The sequence below is a fragment of the Lagopus muta genome, chromosome 3, assembly GCF_023343835.1.
Source record: "Lagopus muta isolate bLagMut1 chromosome 3, bLagMut1 primary, whole genome shotgun sequence".
Classification (NCBI taxonomy): Eukaryota; Metazoa; Chordata; class Aves; order Galliformes; family Phasianidae; genus Lagopus; species Lagopus muta.
Window position 1 is genome coordinate 82,984,405 of NC_064435.1, and position 26,274 is coordinate 83,010,678.

A 26,274-nucleotide genomic window follows, 5' to 3' on the forward strand; every position below is an offset into this window, starting at 1 on the left:
AGAGATTAGTGCTGATTGCGGAAAGGTTTTTGTTACTTCCATTTAAAAAGGAAAGAAAGGGACTGAAGATCTGGCTCCAGCACATGAGAGGAACTTCTCTCTTACTTCACTGATCATACAACAAATGAAAACAGTGAAGGCTTGCACAAAGGCAATAGTGCTATTAGCCTCCACTCCTGAAAGGTGCCATTATTTTAGCTGATTATTAAGCAGCATATATATTATTCAGAGTGACCTTTAAATAGCTGAAAATTAAATTATAATTTACTGGAGAGATATCTAAAGCTATGTAGCTATTATTACCAAAAAAAAGAACCCAATGATCTCATGCAATCTTCTGAAAATATGTTTTTATTATTAACAAATGCAGTGAAGAGAGGAAAAGCATTGAATTCTGACAGCTAGTGGGCTTTCATAGATTTAAATAATATTTTTAAGTAAAACTTCTGTTCTTCTAGTGATTACTCTAATTTTTGACTGTGTTCATGTTTGTACATTTCAATGAGCTGTTCATATTCACACCACTTTCCTTCTCTAGTAACAACAGTTAAATTCTTTCCTTTAAAGAAAGCATTTCTCACCATTATGCATTACACACTTTGTGTGTTCTCTTAGATCCATATGATCTGGCCACATAACTTCATTTTCAAACAGCAGTGAGATTTTGCTGGTTCTGTTTTTTCTTTGCTATTATTGTTGTGATGATGATGATGATCATGCCCCACCATTATATTCTTCCAGTTCTTCACAGCCCCATGAAAGTGCTCAACATCCACAATAACTATCACGTCTTACATCAGTCTGCTGATAATGGGAGGGAATCCAGCTGAGGAAAACAATATTCCATGTCTCAAGCAGACTTCTTTTGCAATTGGCACAACTACAGCTGCTCAAGGGTCTCAAGGAAGACTGTCCAACAAGTTCATTGTTTCCTCCTACATTCACACAAGGCCATGAGGCTTCTCCCCTGTAAGAAAGAGAATATTTCTCTGTCTACTTATAGGTATGTTTTCTAGATAATATGACAACATGTTCATGTAGTGTGATAAGGCTGATATTATTCCTGTTTAAGAGTCTCCCAGCCATTCACCTATTCACTTTGGGAGCAGCATTTTATAATTCATATCTCACATTAAGCCCAGAACTTAACACAGCTTGTGTATCACAAATTAAATCATGCAGGATAGCTTTCTGCTATAAATCACTCAATAAAAATCCAATCCACAACCATACTGATGGAATGGATTTTAAAAAATCATAATGAATTTCAACATTTTCTGATTAAAAACCTTCTGTGAATTGTTTTGGGTATCATTTCAGCAAATAAATACAGTTGCATAATACCATATAATATCAGAGATATCAAAGTCTGCCTGTAGCGTCATCCTGTAGCACTGACAAATCAGCTGGAAAAATCAAGAAAATAAAAATTGCATCCAATCTTGATATTTAATTTTACTCTTCAAAATTAGAAGAATAGTAATTAAAAAGATTAAAAAGATTGGGAAAGTGAAAACAATTCAATTTCACTCTGAAATTGCTTTTTCACATAGGATATATCCAATTTGAAATGTGTGCATAGTTTCCCCATAAAAGTCCCATCTGGAAAAGCACAGTGGAACTGAAAATCAAGACCTTCCCTGTTTCCAAAATTCTCAGATCAAACAATATAAAATAGTTTAGATATTTGATATTGAATCTCAATTTCTTTTGCATTACATTAAAATATGCAGCACATTCTGTAACAAAAATTCTGGAAACAAAAGGGATTACACAGGGAGTAGTTTCTTTTTCATTAACAGAAAAATATCACAGCCTTTTGGGCCATTTGTTGGCTTAAAATAAAAGTAGAGCGGGGTTAATATTATCTCTAATTTTTAAGCGCATGTAGCCTTTAAAATTCAGGGCATTTTGCCTATTAAAAAGAAGGTGCTAAAACAAGCAGTGATATATTTCACTGATAAAACACAATTTATAATATGCTCATGGTCTCTCTGAAAGCATACAGTGATGCAATATTTAAAATAAATTCAGTTTTTAATGAATTATTTACTCATTTAGAATGGAAGGGTTGATTCTAAAAGCACAATGGTTCACCTCAAGATACAAACTGAAAAAGTACTAAAAAAACCCAACAACCCTCTGGACTTACCGATATTGCTTATGGTATACCACTAAAAGAAGTAAAATAATGTCAAAATAAGATGTTGATCTTCAGAATAATGTGAATATATGAAATAAAACAGCCTTCTATATTGTATCCGAGCCACGTGGGTGAAGCTAATTTAAGTTTGCAGGGACTGGATGATGAAGGACATGGTAGATCTTTGTTCTACTGTCATTTTTCTGTTGGCCTCAGAGGACTGTGGATGAGCATCCATTGGGTGAACGTCCCAGCTGATCACACGAGGTGTGAAATTCACTGATGGCCTGGAACTATTAAAAGTAGTACTTATAAGTCTCTAGTGAGAACTTTTCTGTGACACTTAACTTTTGCCATGTGAGGTAACATCTCATCTCCAAACTGGAGAAAGCAGCTGGCCCGTACATGTGCCTGTTCTAGAGGCTGCATGCTTGTTCTGCCCCTTCAATTAAGATTTTCTGCAGTATAGAAGCCTGCAAACCACATATGGGAAAACTGATGCCCAGTGTCAAGACAGTCTAAGCTGAGGCAACAGGAACCAGCAGCAGTGTTGTCAGAGGCAACATTTGCCAGCATGGCTGTGCAGTGGGACTTGAAATGTAGTGAGGACATTTGCTGACCTCTCATCAACCAAAGCTGGACAGGAATCAAAGTGCAATAGAAGAAACTCTTTTAAATGTGCCACAAATGCAGTGACTTTGAAACTGCTTAATATCTGATGAACTGGAGCCGGATTTACATATAAATGTTATTTGAGCATTCTTGCCATGATGCTTTGCCAGTAACCACCTCAGCATTGTTCATTTTTATATTAGCCCACGCTGTGACGGTGTGTATGAACCAATAAAGTTTTACTGTGTTCTACTGGGTAGAAAAAAAAATTGTAAATAAGAATAAAAAGCAAATACTCATCATTAAGAATCGACAACTTAATAACAGCTAGCACAGTTATAGCTAACATCCCCCATGTTAGAATTTCATGCTGCAAATGCCTTCACAGATTAAAATTAAACTGCTGTGGTAGAGTGTGTTGAATTACCAAATATCTGAATAATAATAACTAAGAGGGAACTTGAAAAAGCCGAGTTTTAACTTAAAATTATTTTCAACTGAACTAAGACATTTTAAAACCTCTTCCTGTAATGCATATTTCCATAATGTTACTGAATTTTCCCTCCTTACCAGCAGACAACCTTTTTTTGCATCATTATCAGTACCTGTACCAGTGATTCGTACTTTATTCTCTCAGAACACCTGAAATACTCAGCAGATTGCACTGTATGAAATCCTGATCCTGCAAATAACAGTAGGCAGTGAAATCATCATCCCTACAGATCAAGAGAAGGGACAAATGTTCACACTCTTGACTTTCTGTTAAGAGAAAGGAAAGAGCAATACGTCCATAACTTGGGACAAGAAAACAAGAGAAGTAGGAATTCATGGAAAGTGGTAGTTTGCTCTCAAATATAGAACGGATTTTTCTCCATGGTGTTTTTATAAGTAAGCAGTGGCTTGCCAGGTAATTCACCTCTCTACTTACCTACTCAACAATTTTAAATCACCATCTTTTTTTTTTTTTTTTTTAATTTTAGTGTGAAATCAACAGAAATGGTGGAGACCCTTGTACATTTCCTTAAGTCTTTGGCAAGCCTTCTTTTTTGAGCTGCATCTCTTCTTTGGTTCTAATCTGGAAGAAGGTGAAAGTTTAAGTTTCAGAACAGGTTGACAGTTAAGGTCCAGGGGATTAAACTGTGTGGGAAAGGTGTTTCTCTTGTGGCTTGACTGTTTTCCCTGGAGAACTTAGTATCTGTTTAACTCCTGTTTGGAAGACTGTCCCAATGCAGAAGACGGTCCCCTTATAAGATCCATTTAGTTGGAGATGTTCCCAGCATTTATGTGCTACTTCTGGGATTTTGTGAGCTGCCTTGTCCCAAAGGAGTGCTGCTGTCATGGCAGTGCATAAATCAGAATTGGAACTTTGATGTAAATGGGGCTGAATCCATTAATTGCTTTAAAAGTCTTTATGATTTGCATTGTCCCAGAAGACATGCAGTTACAGTAGTTCAAAGATCATACCATGCTTTGATGTTGCCAGGGTTGGATTCATTAAAGCTCGAGGTTGTAAGAACAAAGCCTTACATGGACGTGGGAAATTAGTTGGGAGCCAGTGGAAGGATGTGACTGCTGTCATGCTGAGCTTGCAGCAGAAAGAACCCTGAGATTTCACAGCTACACTGTCAGCTTCAGCCCATCCACTCTCTGAGTCAGCAGCTCTGCTGAGTCTCTGTTACCCGAGTACTTGCCGGTGGCCAGATCCTTGTCTAGAAGGAAGGGAAAGAATTTCCTCTTTGATTGGAGGATGATGGAAAATGATGAAGCAAGTTCTTCAGGAAAGTGATACCATTTCCTTCTCCCGACTTAACGAGCCTTAAAAACTCCAGCATTTCCTTGATGAAAAGGAGTTTGTCTTTGGCTGGTGGGCTCACAGTTCTTGACCTCTCCTTTGAGTGTTGCCTGAGTTTAGCCACAGCCAATTTCTTCATCCTGGAGCTAGCTCCTCAGAGGCTTTTGACATTTTTTAAGTTCTGGATACTTCTGGCAGCTTGTCTGTGTGAGAATGGAGTGTGGCCACTTCTGCAGGGCATGTGGCTGCTATTGTGGCTAAATGGATTCCCAACATTAACAGACACTGTAGGGTGCTAGGTATTCCAATTTATAGAGGTTTATATCCTACAACTAACAGCCGTATCTCACAGGAAAACTGTGCAAGTCTTCTACACTGCTTTGGATACGGTTACCAGTTGCTTTTCTGGATAGCTGGCACAGTCTCCATTCAGCAACGTGCCTAAGATCTCCAAGGACTGTTTAAAACAGCTTTCATCATGGAAAGATCCTCCAGGGCACAGGTTCCCTTTGTTTGGAAATTGGATTCAGACTTCAGAGCCTTGAAGTTCCGGCATGTCTGCCATTTGCAGTCCAGCTCTATAGGCTGGGAAGACAATTTTACTGCCTTTATAGGACAAAGTGAATTCATTATACTGCTTACTGAGCTCATATACATCCAAGGAAAAAATCAGCCTCCTCTTGCAGACCTTGCAGAAATCATTTTAGATTAGACACGCAGTATGGAAAGAAAATAGGTAACATAATAACAGGAATGAAATCAATAACAATAATAATAATTAATAATTAATTTCCCATTTCCAGACTAGACAAGGAAGAGTTAAAATAGTTTGTACCAATTATTGACTACAAGATCTGCAAATGATTGCATAAAATTTCCAAAATATGCCTGCAAGCTTCTATTATTGATGTTGTGCCCCGGGACATGCACATATGGATTTAATTGTCTAAAGTGTTTTATTAATTAAATTGCTATGATTTACCTCTCCCATGTTAGCATTTACAGTTTATGAAACAGCTCGTAATTAGGAAATGACTATACTGATGCTGCTTGTTTACTTTGCAAGCAATACATAATAGTGCCACATTCTTCTTTTAAACCCACCCTCCCAGGCTACCTTTTTTCTAGCCCGATTAATAGGCAACTGCTGCTGGTGCGTTAAATTGCTTTTTGGATACGTGCAGGGGAAAAGATAACTGCTGGGCTTACTGTGGAGCAGCAGCATCCTTCTTCTTAGATCAGAATCTTCATCCATAGCTCAATGAAGCTAATGGACATTTTCTCACTCACTTCCGCATGTTCTGAGCCTGTCTCAACAAGAGAAAATCAGGATTTTCCCCTAAATACAGTGTCACACCGATTGTCAACCTCTCCAAATACTCTAGTCAGCTTTATTCTTACAGGTAAAGTTTTGAGTTTTATTTACTGACTCCTAGAAAGATTTGCTTATGGTTGAATGCCCTGAATTTGTGTACAACTGGATTTGTTCAAATCAGAGAAAGTGCCTGTTTTTTGCAGAGGAATATTCAACAGCAAGTAGATAGGTATTAATGCAACAAGAAGTTACTTATTAAATCTATAAATAAATTTGATAGTCTCAAAATTTGTTGTTTTTTTTTTTTCATATTTGGAGAAGGCAGATATCATATATGCAGATATAAATGCAGAGAAAGAGGGAGAAGAAAGGAATCTTATTATAGGTAGTAGATTCTAAGATTGGAATGGAAGATCATGATCTCCTGAGTAAAATATGCCACAAAATGTCACTCAGTAACTCCCCTAAATATTCTTTGTCGCCATTCTGCTGCTTTTCACACTGGGAGAAGTTCATGTATATAAATGGGATCCTGCACTCCCAAAACTTTGAAATACCTTTGCAATGTCTGCTGATGTCCATCAGCTTAGCGCTCTGCTCCTTCCGTCTTCTTCCTGAGCTCAGTGGAAATGGACATGGGCACAAGATGTGATGGCACTGACATGTGATGGCTACTCTATGTGCTGGCTTGTTTGTTGAAACCCAGCTGTACCTTTGGATAAAAGCTTAATTAAAACAAAATACATACAAAACCCAAAGCAAAAACAAAACCTAAACACCAAAAAACCCCAAACGAAACCGAAAAGTCAATCAGAATTTTTCAAAGAATGCATGTAAGATGAGAATCAGGACTTCACATGTTTGCATGGCAATGGGCATTTTCTACTGAAAATTGAGTTCACCATTTCCAAAAAATCAAAAACCTTGGCCAGTTCAAAACTTCATTTTGCTAGTGCTTAATAGGTGTTATTTACTAGAAACAGAAGATAAAGAGGTCTTTAGCTTGGCTGCTCTAACAGGTCTTAGTAGCCCTGGACCATTTCAGTGGACTTGGTAAAATCTAAAATTGTCTTATAATTGACTCCTACTCACATGCCTTACTGATCATTTGTTGTGTAGTGAGCTACACTGAAAGTTTTTAATAATGCATCTCTACACATAAAGGTTCTTTGGGGAGAGTTCACTAAAAGGAACTTACTGACACTTTTTGCATTGACTTCAACTGCAGTTGATGAACAAGTGAGGTCATGTCCATCTTCAGCCAGACTGATACAGTGCTTTATTTCTTTCTTCTTCTATGTAATACAAACACTGTGTAATACAAACACAAATTTACTGTGCTGTAGCAGTGCTCCAAAAGATAGATAAAACCAAATAAAAAGCGAGCTTTCAAGTAGGACTCCAGAACCCTGTTAAATTATTTTAAACAACTCTCTAGTTTTCCAAAATGTTAATCAAAGCAGTTCTGTTTACTCCTATGAGACTCCATGTGAGCAGATGGCACCTTTGAAAATCAGATCTCTTCTTCAGGTGCAAAAATACGACCATCTGAGAATGCTGAACAAAACTTTACTGTCTTAGCCCACAGGAGTCCTTGCATGTAGCAACGACCACCCTTTGGAGGAATCTCTCCTTCCCTGTGGACCACAGTGGGAGCTTGCAGAGGTTTAGTCTTTCCTTGTCAGGCCAACCTCCATGCCTGTGAACAGCTCACCATCCTCTTTGTCCCCATGCAGATCTAGAGATGATCACTCAGCCACAGGACTCACATTGGTGTCAGCAGCAGCATGTCTATTCCAGTCTGTTTGGTGCAGTGCCATCATGGGCAGGAATGCAGGCAGAATGCTCTCACAGCAGGGCTTGCTGCAGGCACAGGCAAGGAGGCAGCTTCCTAGAGTGGCTAGCTGCTAGGAAGAGCAAAACAACCCAAGCATGGTGGATTAATTTTTCTAGCAAACAAAACTTGCTGATACTGTTTCTTATGCTGCTGCTGTGGAAAGGTTAGATGACTGAGGACCTGATGGGTCTGAGACATTTGGCAACTATCACCCTTCCTTGCAGACTCAGAAGGCAGAATTATCTTCCCTCCCTCCCGTTTCTCCTGGGGCAGCAAGTGCAAAAAGCACGTTTCTACTGTGCTCTCTAAAATCACAGTCATCATCCCTTTCATTTCCTATGTCCAAGGCTAAACTTTCCATTCCCGGAGTGGCAAAATTTACCTTACCCACACATAGGAATCTCTGAACTGTGCCTAAACCATGCCATTGGCTGTGTCCTTTCCAGATGCTGGTGCACAAAGTCACCTTCCTGCCCATCATGTGCATGCTTCAGGTGTCCCATGCCTCCATAAACTGATTTAATCTGTATTCCAATTAAAAGCCTGTAAGGAAATATCTCTGTTGCTCTTTTCGTTGTAGATATTATAACTTTGGTTTGCCACTGGAATACTGAAGCTGGTGTCTGTGCAATTAAAATACCAATGGTACAATTGTTCAGTTTCATTTTGTTCTTTACTCCTCTATAAACTTCCTTGCTATACATAGTATAAAATAAGAACTAATCAGAAAGAGAATAGCATGAAATTCTGAAAGATAAAATCTAATCTTTATAGGACACAGAAAAGCACTTGTGCTGGCACTGGGTACGGTGTTTAGCTCTAGGAGGGCAACAGCGGTATATCTGCTCTAGTAACGATTTTACCTCTCCATAATATTTATTGATTGAGTTTCAAACGGCAACATTTGTGTCAGTACGCTGCCTTCAAATCCCTGCCATGATTGTCAGTGTGTGCACGGGGAGTTTCTGAGTGGAGCAGCAGGTGGACAGCCTTTGGCTGGTGCAGGGCTCTGTGCGACCGCTCTGCTTAGCGGCTGTCAGCCCTGAAGTGTTTTCTCCCTACGGATCAATTCACCTTTTCTCCTGCATACATCATGGACAATGCAACGAGAACCTGCGCTGACTTGGGGTAATGCCAGTGTGTGCTCCAGTACTCCATTGCAGATGTTGGTTTCTAAATTAAAAATGGCAAAGGGAAGTAAATGAAGTATATATATAGCAAGAAGACTGCTTCTAAAGGCATGTATGCACTATGCATTACAAGAATAAAATGTTACCTAACTAGGGCCTTGATCCAAAGCCCCAGAGAGTCAAGGAGAGTGCTTTCTGCTGATGTCAGGCCATGGATCAAGTTCTTAGAGCACAGTTCTCTTACCATTGTAACTCACAAGCGACACAGAGAAAACCCTGATTTAAAACAAAACAAAGGAAAACACAACCTCCTACACTACTCTTTGCGTGAGATAAGGAGCACAAACCTACCTTATTTCTTTTCCCATCTAAAACACGCCGATAACTGTGAAGTAAAGCAGTGGTCACAGTTTTAAGTAGAGACCCTCTGTTGACAAGCTGGGCCAGCTTGTGAGAAATACTCGTCTTGCACTGAAGAACTAAGCAAAGTGACTGGCACCATGAGATGGACACTCAGGTTACAGACATCCAGAGCTACAGTTCTCTGGTGATGTCTGATATATGCCAGCCCTGCATCTCCTGAGGCTTTTGGAGGCTCTTGGCACATCAGTGCATCTTCACTTTGAGCTCATTTCAAAGCCATAGCAGCTGACAGGCATTGTGGGTGCCTTTTTGTGAGCTTTCTCTTACAAATTTGACCCCACAGATTTGTTTGCTAAGAACCCCCCACGAATGCTATGTTGGCAGATGAGCACATATGGAAACAGCATGTTATAATAAAGGAGGTGTGGTAGCCAGTCATTAGTGGGATTCTTCAGGGCTGTATTTTTGGACTAATTCTCTTTAATGTTTTCATAAATGACTTGGATATAGAGCTTGAATGTTTTTCTAAGTAGTTTTGTGGAGGACATTAAACTGGGAGGAGTGGCCTCAGATACAGGATCTGGATTTTGGGTGATGCTGTGAGGGGCCAGGAACTGGACTCAATGTTCCATACGGGTCCCTTCCAACTCAGGATATTCTACGACTCTCGTATGAAAATTTGGCACCCATGAAAAAATAAATTTATGTCATTTTCCTCTTCAATTTTATCTCTTGCGACAATATTAATCAGCCCCAAGTGACATATTTTATGATGGCCTTTTTTTATTAAGTGCTGAGCAAAACCTGTATTTCTCCAGAGCACTGAGGGGCCACTGGTGTGAATTTGTCATTAACATGCTAAAGAGTTCTGCTGCACGAGCAGTGTGACCTGTTCGTTTGTATGTTAATAGAACTCGTGTCTAGAAAGATTTGAAGGCAGTCTTCTGCCAGACACAGATTGTTCATTAGGACAATGAAAAGGACTCCTGTGAAATAATAATAATAATTAATACTTTGCCACTTCTGTAGTGCCTTTCATTCAAACAACTCCAAGCACCCTGCAAATTAATTAGGCCTCACAGCAATTCTGGGCAGTGGCATCCCCAACTGATGCGCCTTAGGAACTCATTGAGTGGAGGTGGAGAAGGAGAGAGATTTGTTCCACACTTCCAATGGAGTCAGTGGGAGAGCTCGTAAGATAAACTGCAGTCCTGGCACATATAACCTATAAGGCAGCACTGCTGTGTGCAGTGCAAAGAAGCATAGTGGTTTCAGAAGACCAAGAAAGAAATTTCTTTACAACAAAAGTCATATCAGTTATTATTTTTCAGGCTCATAAACCCTTTTGTAAGCTCAGAGTTGTGCCCATAGTGGGTGATACGAATATCTGCCCAGCCCTGTCTAGCTTAACTTCTAAAGGAAATAATTTACTCCTTAGTAAAGTGCACTCTGTTCAGTGCTATTAAGCATGCTTGAAATAATCTCACAAGTTTCGCTGGAGAGAATGGAAAATACTGGAAAATACTTTTTGCTTACATAGAATTACAGGGAAGCAAAGCAAGAAAAGAAAAAAAAAAAGCTTTTTTTTTATGGGGTCCAAACATAAAATGTTTGTGAAGTCCTAGTTTAGTACTTATTATATTGCACTAGCAGTCATTGCTTGTCATATGGCACTAGCAGCGTAAATTAGTTGAATTAAACTTTGTACATCAGAGCAAGACAGCAAAGTCCATCTTGTATTTTTAATCTGTCCTCAAGTTTGCATTTTTTGCTGATCAAAATATTCTTAACTTTCCTTGCCAGTCATTCTATGAACTCATAAATAGAGCAAAGTAGTTGCACACCCATAGGAGAAAGCTACATCTTTCATCAGTCTTAGAGTATGTGGCTCATCTCTGTGCCAGTGTTTATAATTTTTCTTCTAGGATTTCAAGGGTTTGCTTTCACTTTGCCATGGTTTAAGGTTGTCTGCCACTCAACAGCACACCACATGAATTAAATTATTGAGCAAAGTAAAGTAAATGTCAGGCAACGCCTAGAACTGATTGATAAATAATCAGAGAACCTAGGAGCAGAACAGGTTTATGTGTATCCTTGTTTCTTTGTTTCATTTGTTTGCATCGTTTTGGTTTGGTTTACACTAAAACAAAATAAGAAATAAGAAAGGAGAAGAACAGATGGAGTACTGGACAATTTTCACTTGCTTCTCTTTATGGTTCAAGCAATGGGCTCGAGTTTTCTTGAGTTCATGGCAGTCAAGTTAAACGAGTCAGGCTGTGGATTGGAAACTGTGGTGCCTGGCAACAGGCAAAGAGGATTGAAAACCTGAAAGGTATGAAAGAGAAAAAAAATCGAAACAGAAGATACAAAAGCAGAACAGAGGACACAGAATAAGGAGAAATGGGAAAAAACGCAATATTTTTGAGTGGGTTTTGTATAAATGTATGGTTTTGGGGGCACGTTTACTTTATGCCCGTGTTCATCACAGAGTTCTTCAAGACTGAGGACTGCAGCTACATCACTCACTGTCACACCACAGCCTTGGGCAATTGCATTCCTAGATATTTTGAAGACAGCTTTACTAATTACAGTAGTTTTCCATGTGTCACCATAGTTCACTGTGTGTACCTCAGCCCAATGGCAGAGCTAGAAATGTGCTTTGCTGATAACATCATGCTGAAACCAGCAGAGGGATCATGGAATGACTTGGGTTGGAAGGGACCTCAAGGATCATCAGGTTTTAAGCCCTGTGCTGCTGACAGGATTGCCAACCACTAAAACAGGCACCAGCTCAGGCTGCCCAGGAGCCCATCCAACATGGCCTTGACCACCTCCAAGGATGGGGGATCCAGAACCTCTCTGGGCAGCCTGTGCCAGTGCCTTGTCATCCTAATTTCCAATGTAATCCAATGTAATCCAATGTAGAAGTGGTAGATCAGTTAAGGAAAAGCTAGCATTAGGTCACAAAAGCACTTATGGCCTGTTTCCAAAGGGCAGCGATGGCATTTTGGGATTAACATGACTTAGGTTAAGGTTCAAAGCAGCTCTGGGAATTACCTGTCAGGTAGAAGTAAAAGTGCTGATATCTTTCTTACTGAAGTTCAGAGATGTTAGCTGTGTTGTGAAACTGTCCTTAGGTTTTAATGTGTGTTTTTTGTTTTGTTTTTTTTTTTCTTCTTTTTCCCTGAAAACCAAATACATTTTGAAATACATGATCTAAACAGCACTTAATTAAGTAGCCAGGTTTTCATCTATTTTAACATCCTGCAAAATCCCCACCTGCCATGTGCTCCAGGCTCAGAACGCTACACTGGAGCACAGGCAGTGGAAGAGAGAAGAAGCAGAGGATGTTTAACATTCAGGATTTGTCCGCAGCCGATAATTTATTGGAACTCATCTGTAACAAGGCCTGGCACTGATTTATAAGTTGATTTGAAAAATAAATAAAAGTGATAGAAACCTGCATTCGGTTTTAATGATAGACTGTTGCAGCGTGAAAAGTAAGGATATGAAACATTGCAAGGAAATTAGATATTATGCCCTGAAGACAACTGCAGCTACCAGCCCATTAATTGTTAGATATTTATTATTAAAAATTTCTTTTCATGAGTGACTGCAGAATATTTGTGCTCTTAAAGTTGTTGAGTTCTGACATGAATGGAGTACATGAAGCTCATTTTTCCTTCCCTCCGTGTCTGTGTACGCGCATGAGTTTGTGGAGCTGACAAGGTAGCTGACCTCTAAATGTGATGAATCTTTGCGTACAAACAAAAACACTCAAGTGCTGCCTCTGAATTGATACTGAATAGGATAATGAATGCTGGGAAGTTCATTTTTGCTCTGAATTTCAATAGTGAGGGGCTGCAGAGTGCCCTGAAACGGGTCTCTCTGGAAACACAGACAGCCTTGCTTTGTTTACAGTGGAAGGCACAGCATTTCCAGGGGGCTCTGGCTGTTTGCATCAGCAGCCTTCTATGGCCTGGGTGCTCCCAGAGCACTGCTGATCACCCAGCAAGTGCTGAGGAAAGGAGGAGACGTGTAACTGGGAAAAAACAGCCACATGCATCTGCCAAAACAAACAGAAGGTAAGTAAAGGACCGTTTGTAAAACGCTATAAGGGTCTTGGCAAACTGAAGCGTTATATCAGGTCTTAAAAATACAGAGGACCTTTGATTAAGTAAATTCTAAACCAACTGAAGTTCACAGAAAGGCAAGAACTCCCGACATGCCCTCCCACTTCTTCTCCCTCAGTTTACACAATAACTAGCATTGCTGATCTTTGGAGGAAGCAATGCCTGATAGGGAGCACACATAAAATACATAAAGAAGAATGGTTCCTACCTCAGTTGGCCTGTGATCTACCTTTCTCTCATTTTGCTATGAATTATTAAGAGCGGTTATAGTAATTAAATGTGATAGTAATGTGGCTACAGAACCTCAGTTGAAGATCAGGTTTTAAATGCTTACTGCTTGGATTGTCTGAGGCAAATTTACCTTCATGTGCTTGTGCAGCTTTCTGATCATAAGATGGAACTCTACTACAAGCAAAACAGTGCATGCATCCATGTTCCTCTTTCTTCTCCAACCTGTATGAGGCAGTTTATCCCCATTTCTCCACTAAATTTCACTTGGAAAACCACCTCTCTAAAGTCAGGTGCAGTACCTAAATGTGGTTTTCAAAAACTGAGCAGGTATGTGGTCAGCCCACAGGACAAGGTATCTGGAACTCCTTCTGTCCATATAATGTGAACATTTATTTGTCCATAATAAAATACACTTTACAGCCTACATGTTAGTGTCATTTCTAACAAAGGTAGACTCTGCTTGCTATCCAGAACATGGGTTTAGAAGCGAGGTACAAAATGCAAAAGGAGACAGGCAGCTATTAGAGAAGATTCACAGTTATGGGCAAATGCATTAATGGTGGGGTTAGCTCTTGAAATGAGAATTTATAACATGCCTTAACCTAATCCCTCATTAAGATAATTTATTCTCCCCCTCAAGGTCTCACATCACAGCTAGTATTAGGCAAATAATTAGTAACAAACAATTCATTTGATCAATTTCGACTCTTCTTTTCTAATGAACTGTCAGCCAACACAGTGCAATTGTCTCAAGTATATTTATTATTACACATTATTTGCCTGTTTTTCTGATGTATTTGTAGTCTGTTGTTTATCCAGGAGGAGCCAAGTGCTCCGTGGCAGCTAGTCAGGGCACTCTGAGTGGATGCAGAAGTCACAGGGCATGACTGTATCTTTGTCTGGGAAATGGGATGTTGGGATGATTTTGTGAATTCTCAGGCTTTCAAGAATTGAACTTTGTTTCCTCTAAATAAAGTTGAGTGCACGAACGTTTTAATCCATAACTCACACGAGGCAGTTCTTTGTTCTGCAGTCATGTTGCATAAGAGACTCACAGCTCAAGCAAGGAAAAAGAAAGATCTATTTGCTGCTGTGAGATAACTTCCTGGCATAGAAAAGGTGGCAAGCCCTTGTGCTAATTAAAGTACCCTTAGGAAGCACTGCATTGGAAGCATTTCTTGATGAATGTCCAGCAAATGTCCAACTTGCTGAAGGACTGACTAAGCTCTTTGCCCAGCTGCCCTTCTGCTTGATGTGGAGAAACCTGTGGGAGCCTACTTAGCAAACGTGGCACCTGGAGGACTGAAAGGCTGTGAAATGAATTGGGGTCTCTGACACGGCTGTATCTGGGCCACCACGGCAGCCCTGGAAGGTATTTGCAAACTACATTTTCATGGGATATCAGCCAGAATGAGAGCAGTTATCACGCGAATGAAATTCTTACATCTTCGCCAGCTGGTGGGAATAGAGCTAACGCAACGCCGCTTCCTGTAACGGCCACTGCCTGAACGCACAGCCCATAGGACAAAAGAGAAGAAAAACAGTGTATGATAAGTAGCCCCAGTATAAAGGCACCAGATTGAGTCACCCAGCAGTCACCCCATGTGGCATTCTTGTGCCAGCTTTCCTCTACCAGCAAAACGGGGAGCAATGTTTTCTCACTCTACAGCGGAGGATGACTGCCTGTTGGTTCTGTTTGAAGCTTTAGGATTGACTCTGAAGAAGCTGAACTTCTTAATGCAGGCTTTTAGTCAATGCAATACACTTTTCTCCAATGTTTTATCCTTTGCATGCAAAGATGCAAAGTAGAAAAACTGTGTGGAAGGGATTTTCCAAGAGAGGGTGAAGTGGCAAACAATACTGTTCTGTCTGGGGACAGGTAAAGCTTCCCTGTAATATTTAGATTCTGTGCATGATGTTATCAAAACCTGAACTCAATTTTAATTTTACTCAAGAATTTCCTTAGTATAAGCGATCACAAATTTTTTATGTGAATGCCAATTAAGAAATTCAAGTGAAGTCCTAGGATGTGGCGATACGGTATTTTGAACAAAGACGCCATTAAAAAATAAAAAGACAACACACTCACATCAGCCCCTACTCCAAAAACATGTAGAGTGAGAGCAAAAAAAACAAACAAAAAACAAGTTAGTATTATGACATTTTTTCCTCTTGCATTTGATGCACCATTTTGGTGGATGTTTAAGTGTAGGCAGCTCTCTCAAGAATGAGCTAAACATGAGCCAGTATTTAGAATTATATTTGGATTTAGAGGTTGGAAGGGACCTCAAAGATCATCAGGTTCCAACTCCAATGCCATGGATAAGGTTGCAAACTGCTAAATCAAGCACCAGCTGCCCAGAGTCCCATCCAAACTGGCCTCGAACGCCTGCAGGGATGGGGCATCCACATCTCTGGGCAGCTGTGCCTCACCACCCTCTGAGAAAAGAATTTCCTCCTAACACCTAACTTAAATCTCCCCTCTTTTAATTTAAAACCATTCCCCCTTGTCCTATCACTATCTGTGTAAAAAGTTGTTTTCCCTGCTGTTTATAATCTCCTTTTGATATTGGAAGGACATAGTGAGGTCTTCCTGGAGCTTTTTCTTCTCCAGGCTGAACAAGACCAACTTCCTTAGTATGTCTTTATAGGAGAGGTGCTCCAGTCCTCTGATCGTCTTTGTGGCCCTCCTCTGGACCCTTTCCAAGAGCTCTGTGTCTTTCTTGTGCTTGAGGGCCCAGGCCTGGATGCAGTACTCCAGATGGGGCTTCATGAGGGCAGAGCAGAAGGGGGCAATCTCTGCCTCACACTATGTTAATTTGGAAAAAAATACAAAGAAAATATCAACCTGAAGCTCTGTAAACTGTACAGGCAAACATCCGTGCTTCCTAAAAAAATAATAAATAAAATTCAGTAATGTTAGTAATTACCAGGGAGAGAACAGTTAAACTCATCCAACAGTCATAGCTCTAGAAGAAAAAAATCTAGCAGCCCAAAGAAACCTCGTATTAAACCACGTACAGCTTCCTTGTTCAGCCACCTGCCAAATACAATTCACTCCTTTTCAGCGTGGCACAACTCCTATGTACTCTGAAGGATTTGCAAGGATGATAATTGATAGGAACCACTCTGTGTCCAAAAGTGAGGTCTCAGAATGGTGAAAATGAATGTTTGTGATCAAGGTGGACATCTGAAATGGATTTGTCTTCATGCTGTGTGTCCACAAGGGAAGCAAGCTTTGCACATGCAGACACAGCATAGAACACTCTCTTCTGTGGTGCGACCCCACAGTTTGAGTTTGACGTTTTCAGAACAGGAAAATGATTAGAGTTCAACAAAATTATCTTAAACTGCTTTGAAAAATCCCTGTCATGATTCTTAATGTCATTACTGAAACCCGTGTTGCGTTGTACTGCGTTCAACATTATGCTGTGGACAATCAGGAGAGCCAAGAATTGTAGCTATTGCTACCATGTTGCTATTGCTGCTGTGCACATCTGGGGAAAAAAAAAGTAAGTGTATGGACACTGGAAGGAAGTTCAGGAGACATGGGAAGACTACTTGCTTTTGTGGGGAAAGGATTCATGCAGCCAAAGCTCAGTTAGAGTTAAAGATGGCTAATACTGGGAGGGACAATAAAAAGAGTTTCTTGTTGTTATTGTTGTTTTTAAATACATTAACAACAAAAGGAAATCCAGAGAGAACACTGGTTTGATACTTGATATGAGAATGATCATCTTACAAACAGGGACGTGGACAAAGCAGAGACTTTTAATACCTTCTTCACCTCTGTCTTCAACACTGATTCTGGGCTCTGTCAGCTCCAAGCCATGGTAACAACCAACTGCCAGCCAGCCCAGAACTTCTGCTGGATTTGCTGCTCCACCTGGACGCGTGTAATTCATGGGATGCAATGGAATTCATCCTAGGGTACTCAAAGAGCTGGCTGATGTCACTGGGAGACCCGTCTCAATTATTTTTAAATGGTTCTGTGAATCTGGAGAGGCCCGAGTTAACTGGAAGCTGGCAAACATTGTTCCAATTTTCAAGAAAGTCAAGAAAGAAGAACCTGGTAATTCCAGACCTGTCCATCTGACTTCAGCATCTGGTAAAGTTATGGAAAAAATTATGTTGGGGGTTACTGAGAAACACACGAAGGACATTGTAGTCATTGGTCACAGCCACTGTGGGTTGATGAGGAGGTCTTGCTTAGCTAATTTAATCCCATTTTATGGCAAGATCATCCAGCTAGTTGACCAAAGGAAGCCAGTTTACATCTTGAACTTCAGTGTGTTTTCAGTACTGTTCCTCACAGTATTCTTGACAAAATGTCCAGCACGTAGCTAGACAAAAACATAATGGGATGGCTGAACAATTGGTTGATAGGTGAGGTCCAATATGTTGTAGTACGTGGGCTTACATCAGGCTGGTGACCATCACTGTTCTGCAGGACTCCAGTTTAGGGGCAGTTCTCTTTAATGTTATCATAAGTGACTTGGATGTAGGACTAAAAGGTGTTCTGAGCAAGTTTGATGATGATACGAAATTGGGGGGAGCTGCTGACTACATTAAGGGTGCACAGACCTTGCAGAGAGATCTAAGACAAATTAGAGGGCTGGGCAATCATCAACTGCATGAAGTTTAAGAAGCAAGGGCCATATTGTGCTCCTGGGAAGAGGTAACCCTGGCTACACATTGGAGGATAAGAGACTGAAGAGCAGCTCTACTGAAAAACATTTGGGGGTCTTGGTTGACAAGAAGTTGAAAATGAATGAACAGCATGAGCAGGCAGGCAGGAAGGCCAACTGTGTCCTGAGGTGCATCAAGCATAACCTTGCTAGCTGGACAAGGGAAGCGATTTCCTCTCTCCAAGCTGTGCTATGCAGCTTCACCTTGAGTTCTGTGTGCAGGTTTGGGCACCACAGCACAAAAAGGTCATAAAACTATTACAGAACATCCAAAAGAGGGCTGTGAAGACGTTGAAGGCTCTAAGGGGAAGACATGTCAGGAACCACTGAAATCCCTTGGTTTGTCCAGCCCAGAGAAGAATAATGGGAGGCCTCACTGCAGTTTACAGCTCCTCACAAGCGGAATGGAAAAGCAGCTCTGATCTCTGTGTTATGATGATCGTTATGGGTCCCTTTCGAATTGAGATATTCTGTTATTCAGTGATCTGGATTATCATTGGTCACATACCAGCAAAGCACATAAACCCAACTGCTTAATTTTGGGCTGCTTTAATCCCAGGGAAGATGGGGTTTGCAAACCTTACTAAGGATAAAGGAGTTCAGGGAAATTAGGTGTGATTCATGCTCAGGATTAGCTACTTTTAAACCATTTTTTTTACATGTATCACTACATAGAGTTTTTCTTTTGGTAAAATTAGATGCTGATGTTGCCTAATGGCAAGACTATGATCTACAAATGAAGAAGTTTGAGCACTGTCTGATGCACTATACTGGATAGCATAAAGCAGGCATAGGACACCACCAGCTGTTAACTTGAACTGCATGCTAAGGCTAAAACCTGTCCTATTTCTCACTAAAGTGATTTTCCAGTACCAAAATTGGGATAGTAGGCAAAGAAATAATCCTAACTTAAGGCTAGTTCAACAAAAGATTAAAGGCATGTTAAATCTTAAAGAGCTTAAATACTGCGCAGTTCTGCCTGAAGCCTACGTGAACTTTGCTTTATGCATTAAAGCTTTTCAGGGGCCCCAAATCCCCCTTGTAGAAATGTCCATGATCTTGTTTATTTCACACTGAAACACCCATCAAGTTCAACATAAATGGGTATACCTTTACCTGCATGCAAGAATAAGCAGATTTATGGGATTAGGCATTAAATACTGATATGGCAGGCTGCATTTAAAGACACAGAGAGCAGCACAGAAGCCATTTATCTCTCAACAACACTGTTTTCCACTGGATAATGTGGCTTTTCTCTTCTCAGTCTCAGTAGTCAAGAGCCATGCCTCCCCCTCAACTCTCTTCCAAAAGAGTACTTTTAACTTTTAAGCTATGCTTTGAGTTACAAAGGGATATGTACAATTCATGTTGCTATCACTGTTTCACTCATGAGGTCAACAATTTAGCTGGACTTGATAATGGAAATTAAGGCTAAGATGGGCGTGAGTAACTTATGTGCAACTATGTGTCCTTTTTTATTCTGCTTAGTTTCTTTTTTAGCTTTCAAATGGCAGCAGAATTTGACCTGTAGCAAAATGGGCAACATTCAAACCAGCCACTTGCAGAAGCAGCAAAATATCCTTCACTTTCAACTACTGCTCCTCTCTGGTTTGTTTCCATAGCACTGATTGTGGGAAACTGAGCAAACCAAAAATCAGTACCAATGCACATGATGCAAAGAAGCTTTAAACAAAAATGCAAAAAGCCTATTTCATATCTCCCTTACCTTCACTCTAAATTACAGTGGCAAAGAACAGCAAGTAGAAACAATTTAAGGTCTCAAACACTGGTGTGAAACAGAACTAATGGTACCATTTCATCCATCTCTGGTATGGAAGGGCTCTGTGGGACTTGGGGTATAGATAGAGCAACTGAGAGTATTAAAATCTACTCCCTGTTCTCCACAGACTTAGCACTAAGACAACTGTGGACAAGATACCATCTCTGCTTCATCAGTGAAACAGAGAGAAGATTTTTCTGCCTCATGGTGAGTCTAAAATTAATGTATATAATGAATATAACATATATAATGTATATAATGTATATTAATGTATACAGCTTGAATAATCAGAATTTTTATATTAAGTTTAAATGTCAATATATATATATATTTTTTTTAAACAGGTAAATTGTAAACAAAATCTTTCTCTAAGTTTCTGAATATGTTCCTGTACCATACATAAAACCCCTCTAGAAAACAGAGGTGTGAATTCATTTCACTGCTTCCCTAACTTGTGAAGTTTAGCTTTCTTATTATTTCCTGCCCTCTGGAATATACTTACAATTCTTTCTGTACACTTTCCAGAACAGCAAACAGTCCAAAAAGTTTCCATGATTGAACAAGCAGTGGCCAAATGTAAGATAAGGGCTTGTTTGTGCCTGGAAACATGGGAGGTAGAAAGAAACAATAAAGGTTAGAAAGGAATGCACTTATTACCCAAAAAAGAAAAGAGGGAAAAAAAAAAAAGACTTAAATTATCTCCTCTGTCCTCAAAGGCAAGCTAATGAGAAGAGAGATTTTCCTGGAAGATGGGAAGATGGAATGAGGTCAAGAAGTTAACCCATAAATGCAATTGGCAAGACCTTTCCAAAATAATGGAATCTGTAAGAGGTTCAGGGAGAAAAAGGATTTAAAAGAATTGACCAGGCTGTCGTAACAGATCTGAAACATGACCGATTTGTAGTAGTATGATGGCAGTTCTCAAAGCAGGAACAGAAAGCTGAAACAACCCACAGTGCATCAAAACAGCGTGCAAAAAGGTAAAGAGCATCTAGAAAACAGGCAGACAACTGGGAAAGTAAGGACAACAAACAGGAATGCTGTATGTCCAAGACTTAAAAGTACTTGGTAAATTCATAGCACAGCAGAGGTTAAAAAGAAAACAACCACAAACCCCCAGCAGTCAAATGCAGTATCAGGAAACACTGTAGGTTTAGGAAAGGGTTCTGAGCATTAGTTCTACACCATTTATATATATTAATATTAGAATAATTAGCAGTTTGATGGTACTGATCTAGTGAAATACGGAAGAAATCCATTGCACAGTCAATTACTTTTCTATTCAAGTGTACCAAATAAATGCAAAAATGTAATGTGAAAGCAACTGCAAATGCATACCAATTCAGGAAATTAGAGCTCCCTCAGTGCAATGAAGGAGGCAGAAGTGGATGGTATCACAGTAGCAGATAGCTGACATCAGAAACACTGCCCCACATTTTGGTGTGACCTTCAGCCTCACAGCGCTACCTTGTAACACGGTTTTTGTGCAAAGAGGAGAAAGATGTGTAGCATAGGAATAGCAAACAACCAGTTCACAATTTACTTTAGACAGTAAATTTTATGGTGACAGAATCAATCTTCTGTAGTTTCATAATGCCTACTGTAAACTAGAGTCCAGGAGCTAACTAATCTGAAATTGCAACAGTTATTTCGATTAGCCTACATAGCAACATCAAGAAAAGTCAGCAACACCCCAATGTCAGTGCTCTCCTCATGAAAAAATAAAGAACTTACAGTTACTTTGCAAACAAGCCCTTACTTGTTTTTCACAGACAACATAAAATTATATACACAGTACAGAAGATCCTAAATCAAAATTCTGTAATAAGAGCACTTTGAGGCTTGTCAGGTTCTCTTACTGGCATGTACTGTAAGGCTCATTAAAAAAATTACAGCAATTCACTGCAAGGAAGCTTTTCTTAACATCTCAACAAAAGCATGAGACTGCACAGATCATGACAAGTGGCAAATTACGAGCTCCTCTCATTTCAGTAAGCAACTTCTTTATCTTTCTTATGTATTGTTACAGAACCATAGAACGGCCAGGGTTGGAAGGGACCTCAAGGAATGAATGAATCTCCAACCCCCTGCCACAGGCAGGGCCACCAACCTCCCCATTTAATACCAGACCAGGCTGCCCAGGGCCCCATCCAACCTGGCCTTGAACACCTCCAGGACAAGGCATCCACAGCCTCTCTGGGCAGCTGTTCCAGCACCTCACCACTCTCCTAGTAAAGAACTTCCCCCTGACATCCAACCTAAATCTTCCCTCCAACAATTGCTGAGTAACAATTGCTGAATTCACACCCACGATAACAAAAACCTGACTCCTAAATATATGCTGTGAACACTAAATCTAGCATTTGTCTACACAGTCAGATTTCAAAGTACCAAGCACCTGTAAAAGAATTTAAAAAACCCTTTTCTATAGTTAAAAAAATACCACCCAAACTTCCTGTGATGTGGGCTCCAGTCAGTCAGTCTCATACACAACAGAATAAATTACAAGGCCAACGTTAAAAGGCCAATTGTGAACTTGATGCACTCCAGATAAAACAAAGACAAAGCTGCATTATCAGTTGTGTGGAAGTGGCACGATGGGACTCAGTTTAGCAATGGAACTCAGCAGGTCAGTTTGACAGAAGTTCTGCAAGCTATGTAAGGTATCCTAATTCCTATGAGAAACTTTGGGAGTGATTTCTCTAGTATTTATAGAAAACAGATAGCAAATTATGTTTCTTTTGACTTTATATACGTATGGTAGCTTTCACATAATTTGGTTCCTGGAAGTTCAGTAACGTTTAGTAACAGACAGTTTACTGATGGCAAAACTGAGACTGAAATACTGTCCAAACTGATGCTCAAATGCTAACTGCAAAGTTCCATGAAGATGATCTGGGTTGCCAATGTTCTGTCATTGCTTCCTTTTCACTGGTTCAAAAGCCACCTCTTTTTCAAGCCTGACAAATAACCCCACTGCAAAGAGCAACTTGATTGAGGGAAAAGAATGCATGGGAATAAAGGAGCCTGGGGGAAAAGACTTGGTCCAAAATCCACTCTTCCACCAAACCTGAAATTGTAACCCTTTTTCATGTCTTACACACAACTTTGACTGCAGTATGGACACTGCTGATAAGTATGGCAGGTCCTTCCTCTTTTTATATCAGGGTGCATTTATGTCAAATTCACACCTCCCCACCTAACCCAGGACACAATAAATAATGCAGCAGCCAGGAATTAAAAAAAAACATTGTTGCACTCACAATGAAAGCTCATGACTTGCTGACAATGTGCGTGTATGGGCTGAAGAGCTTTGCTGACATACAGCAGCCTGAGCATTTGAAACAGTATACATTTGTTACTGCTGCTCCGCACTCCACCTATTTGTCCCATCATGCTAACACGGCTGTGTAAGTCCATGCTCTATTTTATATCACACCTAACATGACATATGCTGGCTACCAAGTCAGTAAGCAAAATTTAAGGCACATTTTTAGATCCATGCTTTGATTACAAGCTCCTCGGAACAGCAATTCTTCCCAAATGTCTGGCAAACATTTTGCATGCACATTTTGTGTACTTTCACAAACATTTTTGGCAGAAGGCAAAACATCCTGCGTAGTTTTTCAGTTCTTTGTACATTCTTTCTGGTCTCACAGTTCTATTATCAAAATTACAGTTGTCTAAGTTGAATAAGCCATCAATTTCCTATGAAACAACACAAAACAAGCTTACAGCACGTGAGGGATGCGACAACAAGAACTACCATGACTGTGTGAGAACAATCAACTGTAAAGTGATCTGTATTTTTAAAGTGCCAGTGTTATACACATAAAACGAAAGAGAAGGCAAGTGATTCAAAATGAATTGAAAACAAAAGCTGGAGAGAGAAATGGACTCAATCTTCCCAAATTCACAATGAAAGACTGGAAGTAAACTGTCTCCTCCTATCATAAAGCAAAGAAAATTGCAGTCTGCACCCTAGCCTTCTTAAATTCATACCACACAGAGACTGACAATACATACCTTAAATACAGTATCAGATGCTGTTATTCTTTAGGCCAATACTGAAAATAGAGTTTTGATTTGATGATACTGGTTCAGGGAACCTTCTTTCCTATCTCTTCACACCACTTTGACAAAGAGTGCCATAGGCCACGAAAAGTTTGTTGCTTCACCACAGAATAAGCAAATGACAAATTCTTACACTGCTGTTTCAATCATTACACTGTCATTCTCTCTTCTCAGCTAGCTGATGTCCAAAGTCCACTTCCACTGCTGTAAAAGCACAGGTGATGACTGCTCAAACAGTCTTATTTTCATTACTTGCAAGCAATGACCACCAAGTGAAATGATGCCTTAAAATTTCCATTAAAATGAAAATTATGACAATAAATAAGTTTTGTGCTGACCTGATCAGTAACTTATTAAAAAAAAAAAACAAAAAAACAACATTTTTATTTAACGTGACAGAGTGACAACATACCATATTCTAAACCTTGCACCTTCGAAACCGCAATTTGGTCGAGCAGTTGCTGATTAGGTTCCATTAAACGTGAATACAGTATTACATTTAAATTACCTCAGCCAGACAATTAACGAAGACTAAGAAACACTAATCTGGAATCAGACACAGGGCCAATATCATTACAATGCCCAAGTAAGTCTTCTACTGTGTCACATTGGGAGTGCAGCTTCTCAGCAGTCTGCCAGGAGCTGCTGTCCTTCATTGCCTGGTAATGCCAACTGACAATGGCCTGTAATGCCTCTCATGATGAATTCAAGTGCTCTGGAGAAAGGGCTCACAAAAATGTGCATTTCCAGCTATCTGCAAGCAGATACTATGCCTTCAGCTCCTTTGGTTTTAATAATGTTCCCTTTGGAAAGTGAATCAGTTGAAGATTGTTCCAATAAAACAGGAAGTCAGAGTCTAGACATGGCATAAACCACTCTCTATACAGTTTGTGACAACGTCCTTGTTTTTCTTTCTTCCACATTTTTTTTCCAAATACCATATAGTGAAGGCAGTTTGATTTTATCCATATTCTTACTGTAAACATTAAGAAATATTCCAAGGACGACCAGTAAGCCTGACCACACGTATCTGAAGGGGAGAGAAAGGGGGGAAAAGAAGTTACCATTAGCATTTTATACTGAACAGTATTTATAATATACAGATAAAAATAAAAATCCCAAATTAATGAGAGAAGAAGAAACAAAAACCACTACAAAATATAACAACAAACAAGTTGATGAACTCAGAGAAAGAATTTCCTTCAATCTCCATTACTACTGTGAAGCAATCCTTCCTTTCCTTGTACTGAATGAACAGTTCATTACTGTGGCTTCATAGGTAAAAAATAAACGAGATTAACTGTTCTTTCTTATATGAATAAAGTAGACCAGAGAGGTTTCAATACGTTTTCCTTGTCCATATTTAGGAGAGCCATTCTCTCTATCACTGGTCTAAAACATGCACTCATTCAGCGTCTTATGCCTATACTTCCTAATGCACACTTCTTGTTTAAGCCCTGTTATTTTAAGCCTCAACATTTTTACCTGGAATAAACTGCATTTGGGCATTTAGCTCTAGGCTTTGTTCCTAAGTTTCATATTTACACATAGCAATAAAATTAAATTGTTTCTAATTAGAATTTAAATCATTGCAACATCTCTGCTGCATTTTTTTCAAGGACAAACAAACTCTTCATTGAGATCTAAATCAGGGAAGAACTCAAAGCCCCATAAACTTTCATTTTAACTTTAATTTTCTCTCCAGACAGGAGGGGTTTCCACTTGTTAAAAAAAAGCTAGCTAAGAATTCAAACTTGTGCTCAGAAATGCCTGCCTTTAGCCAAACCCTCCTGGAAGAAAGCACCTGAACAATTCATTAAGTATCATAAATCCCAGATATTACGTATTTCTTAAAAACCAACAACCAAAAATGCCAACACATGGAACAGTTTATCTTCCAGACCTTTAGGAAAATGGAAACTATTTTCTCTAGTATGATTAGCATCAAGACAGAATCTACAACAGACTGTCAACACTGTAGAAGATACAGAACAAAAAGCACTGAAGCCTGAATATGATTAACTACTGTTGTTATAAATCCATGTTCAACCTTTTTAAAATAAAATATATAAAAATACACTTAAAACTATAAATACTTACTGGAATGTGAATGGCTTCGCAAAGAACAAAAAAGAAAGCACAATTGTCATTGCTTTTCTTCCTGTTGTTACTGCAG

General features: G+C 39.6%; 1 protein-coding gene across 7 annotated transcripts in view; it reads right to left on the bottom strand.

Annotated features, from left to right (window-relative positions):
- Nucleotides 1-383: 383 nt before the first annotated feature.
- Nucleotides 384-26,274, bottom strand: part of SLC35B3 (solute carrier family 35 member B3) — a 43,980-nt gene continuing 18,089 nt past the window's right edge. For 4 of the 7 annotated variants that reach the window (XM_048939330.1, XM_048939332.1, XM_048939335.1 and 1 more), the window contains exons 9-10: nucleotides 26,199-26,268; nucleotides 20,630-25,128 (exon numbers count right to left, since the gene is read on the bottom strand). In XM_048939330.1, the coding sequence (XP_048795287.1) occupies nucleotides 24,978-25,128; nucleotides 26,199-26,268 (221 nt within the window). In that variant the 3' untranslated portion in view covers nucleotides 20,630-24,977. The other 3 variants (XR_007375737.1, XR_007375736.1, XR_007375738.1) reach the window with 3 other exon arrangements.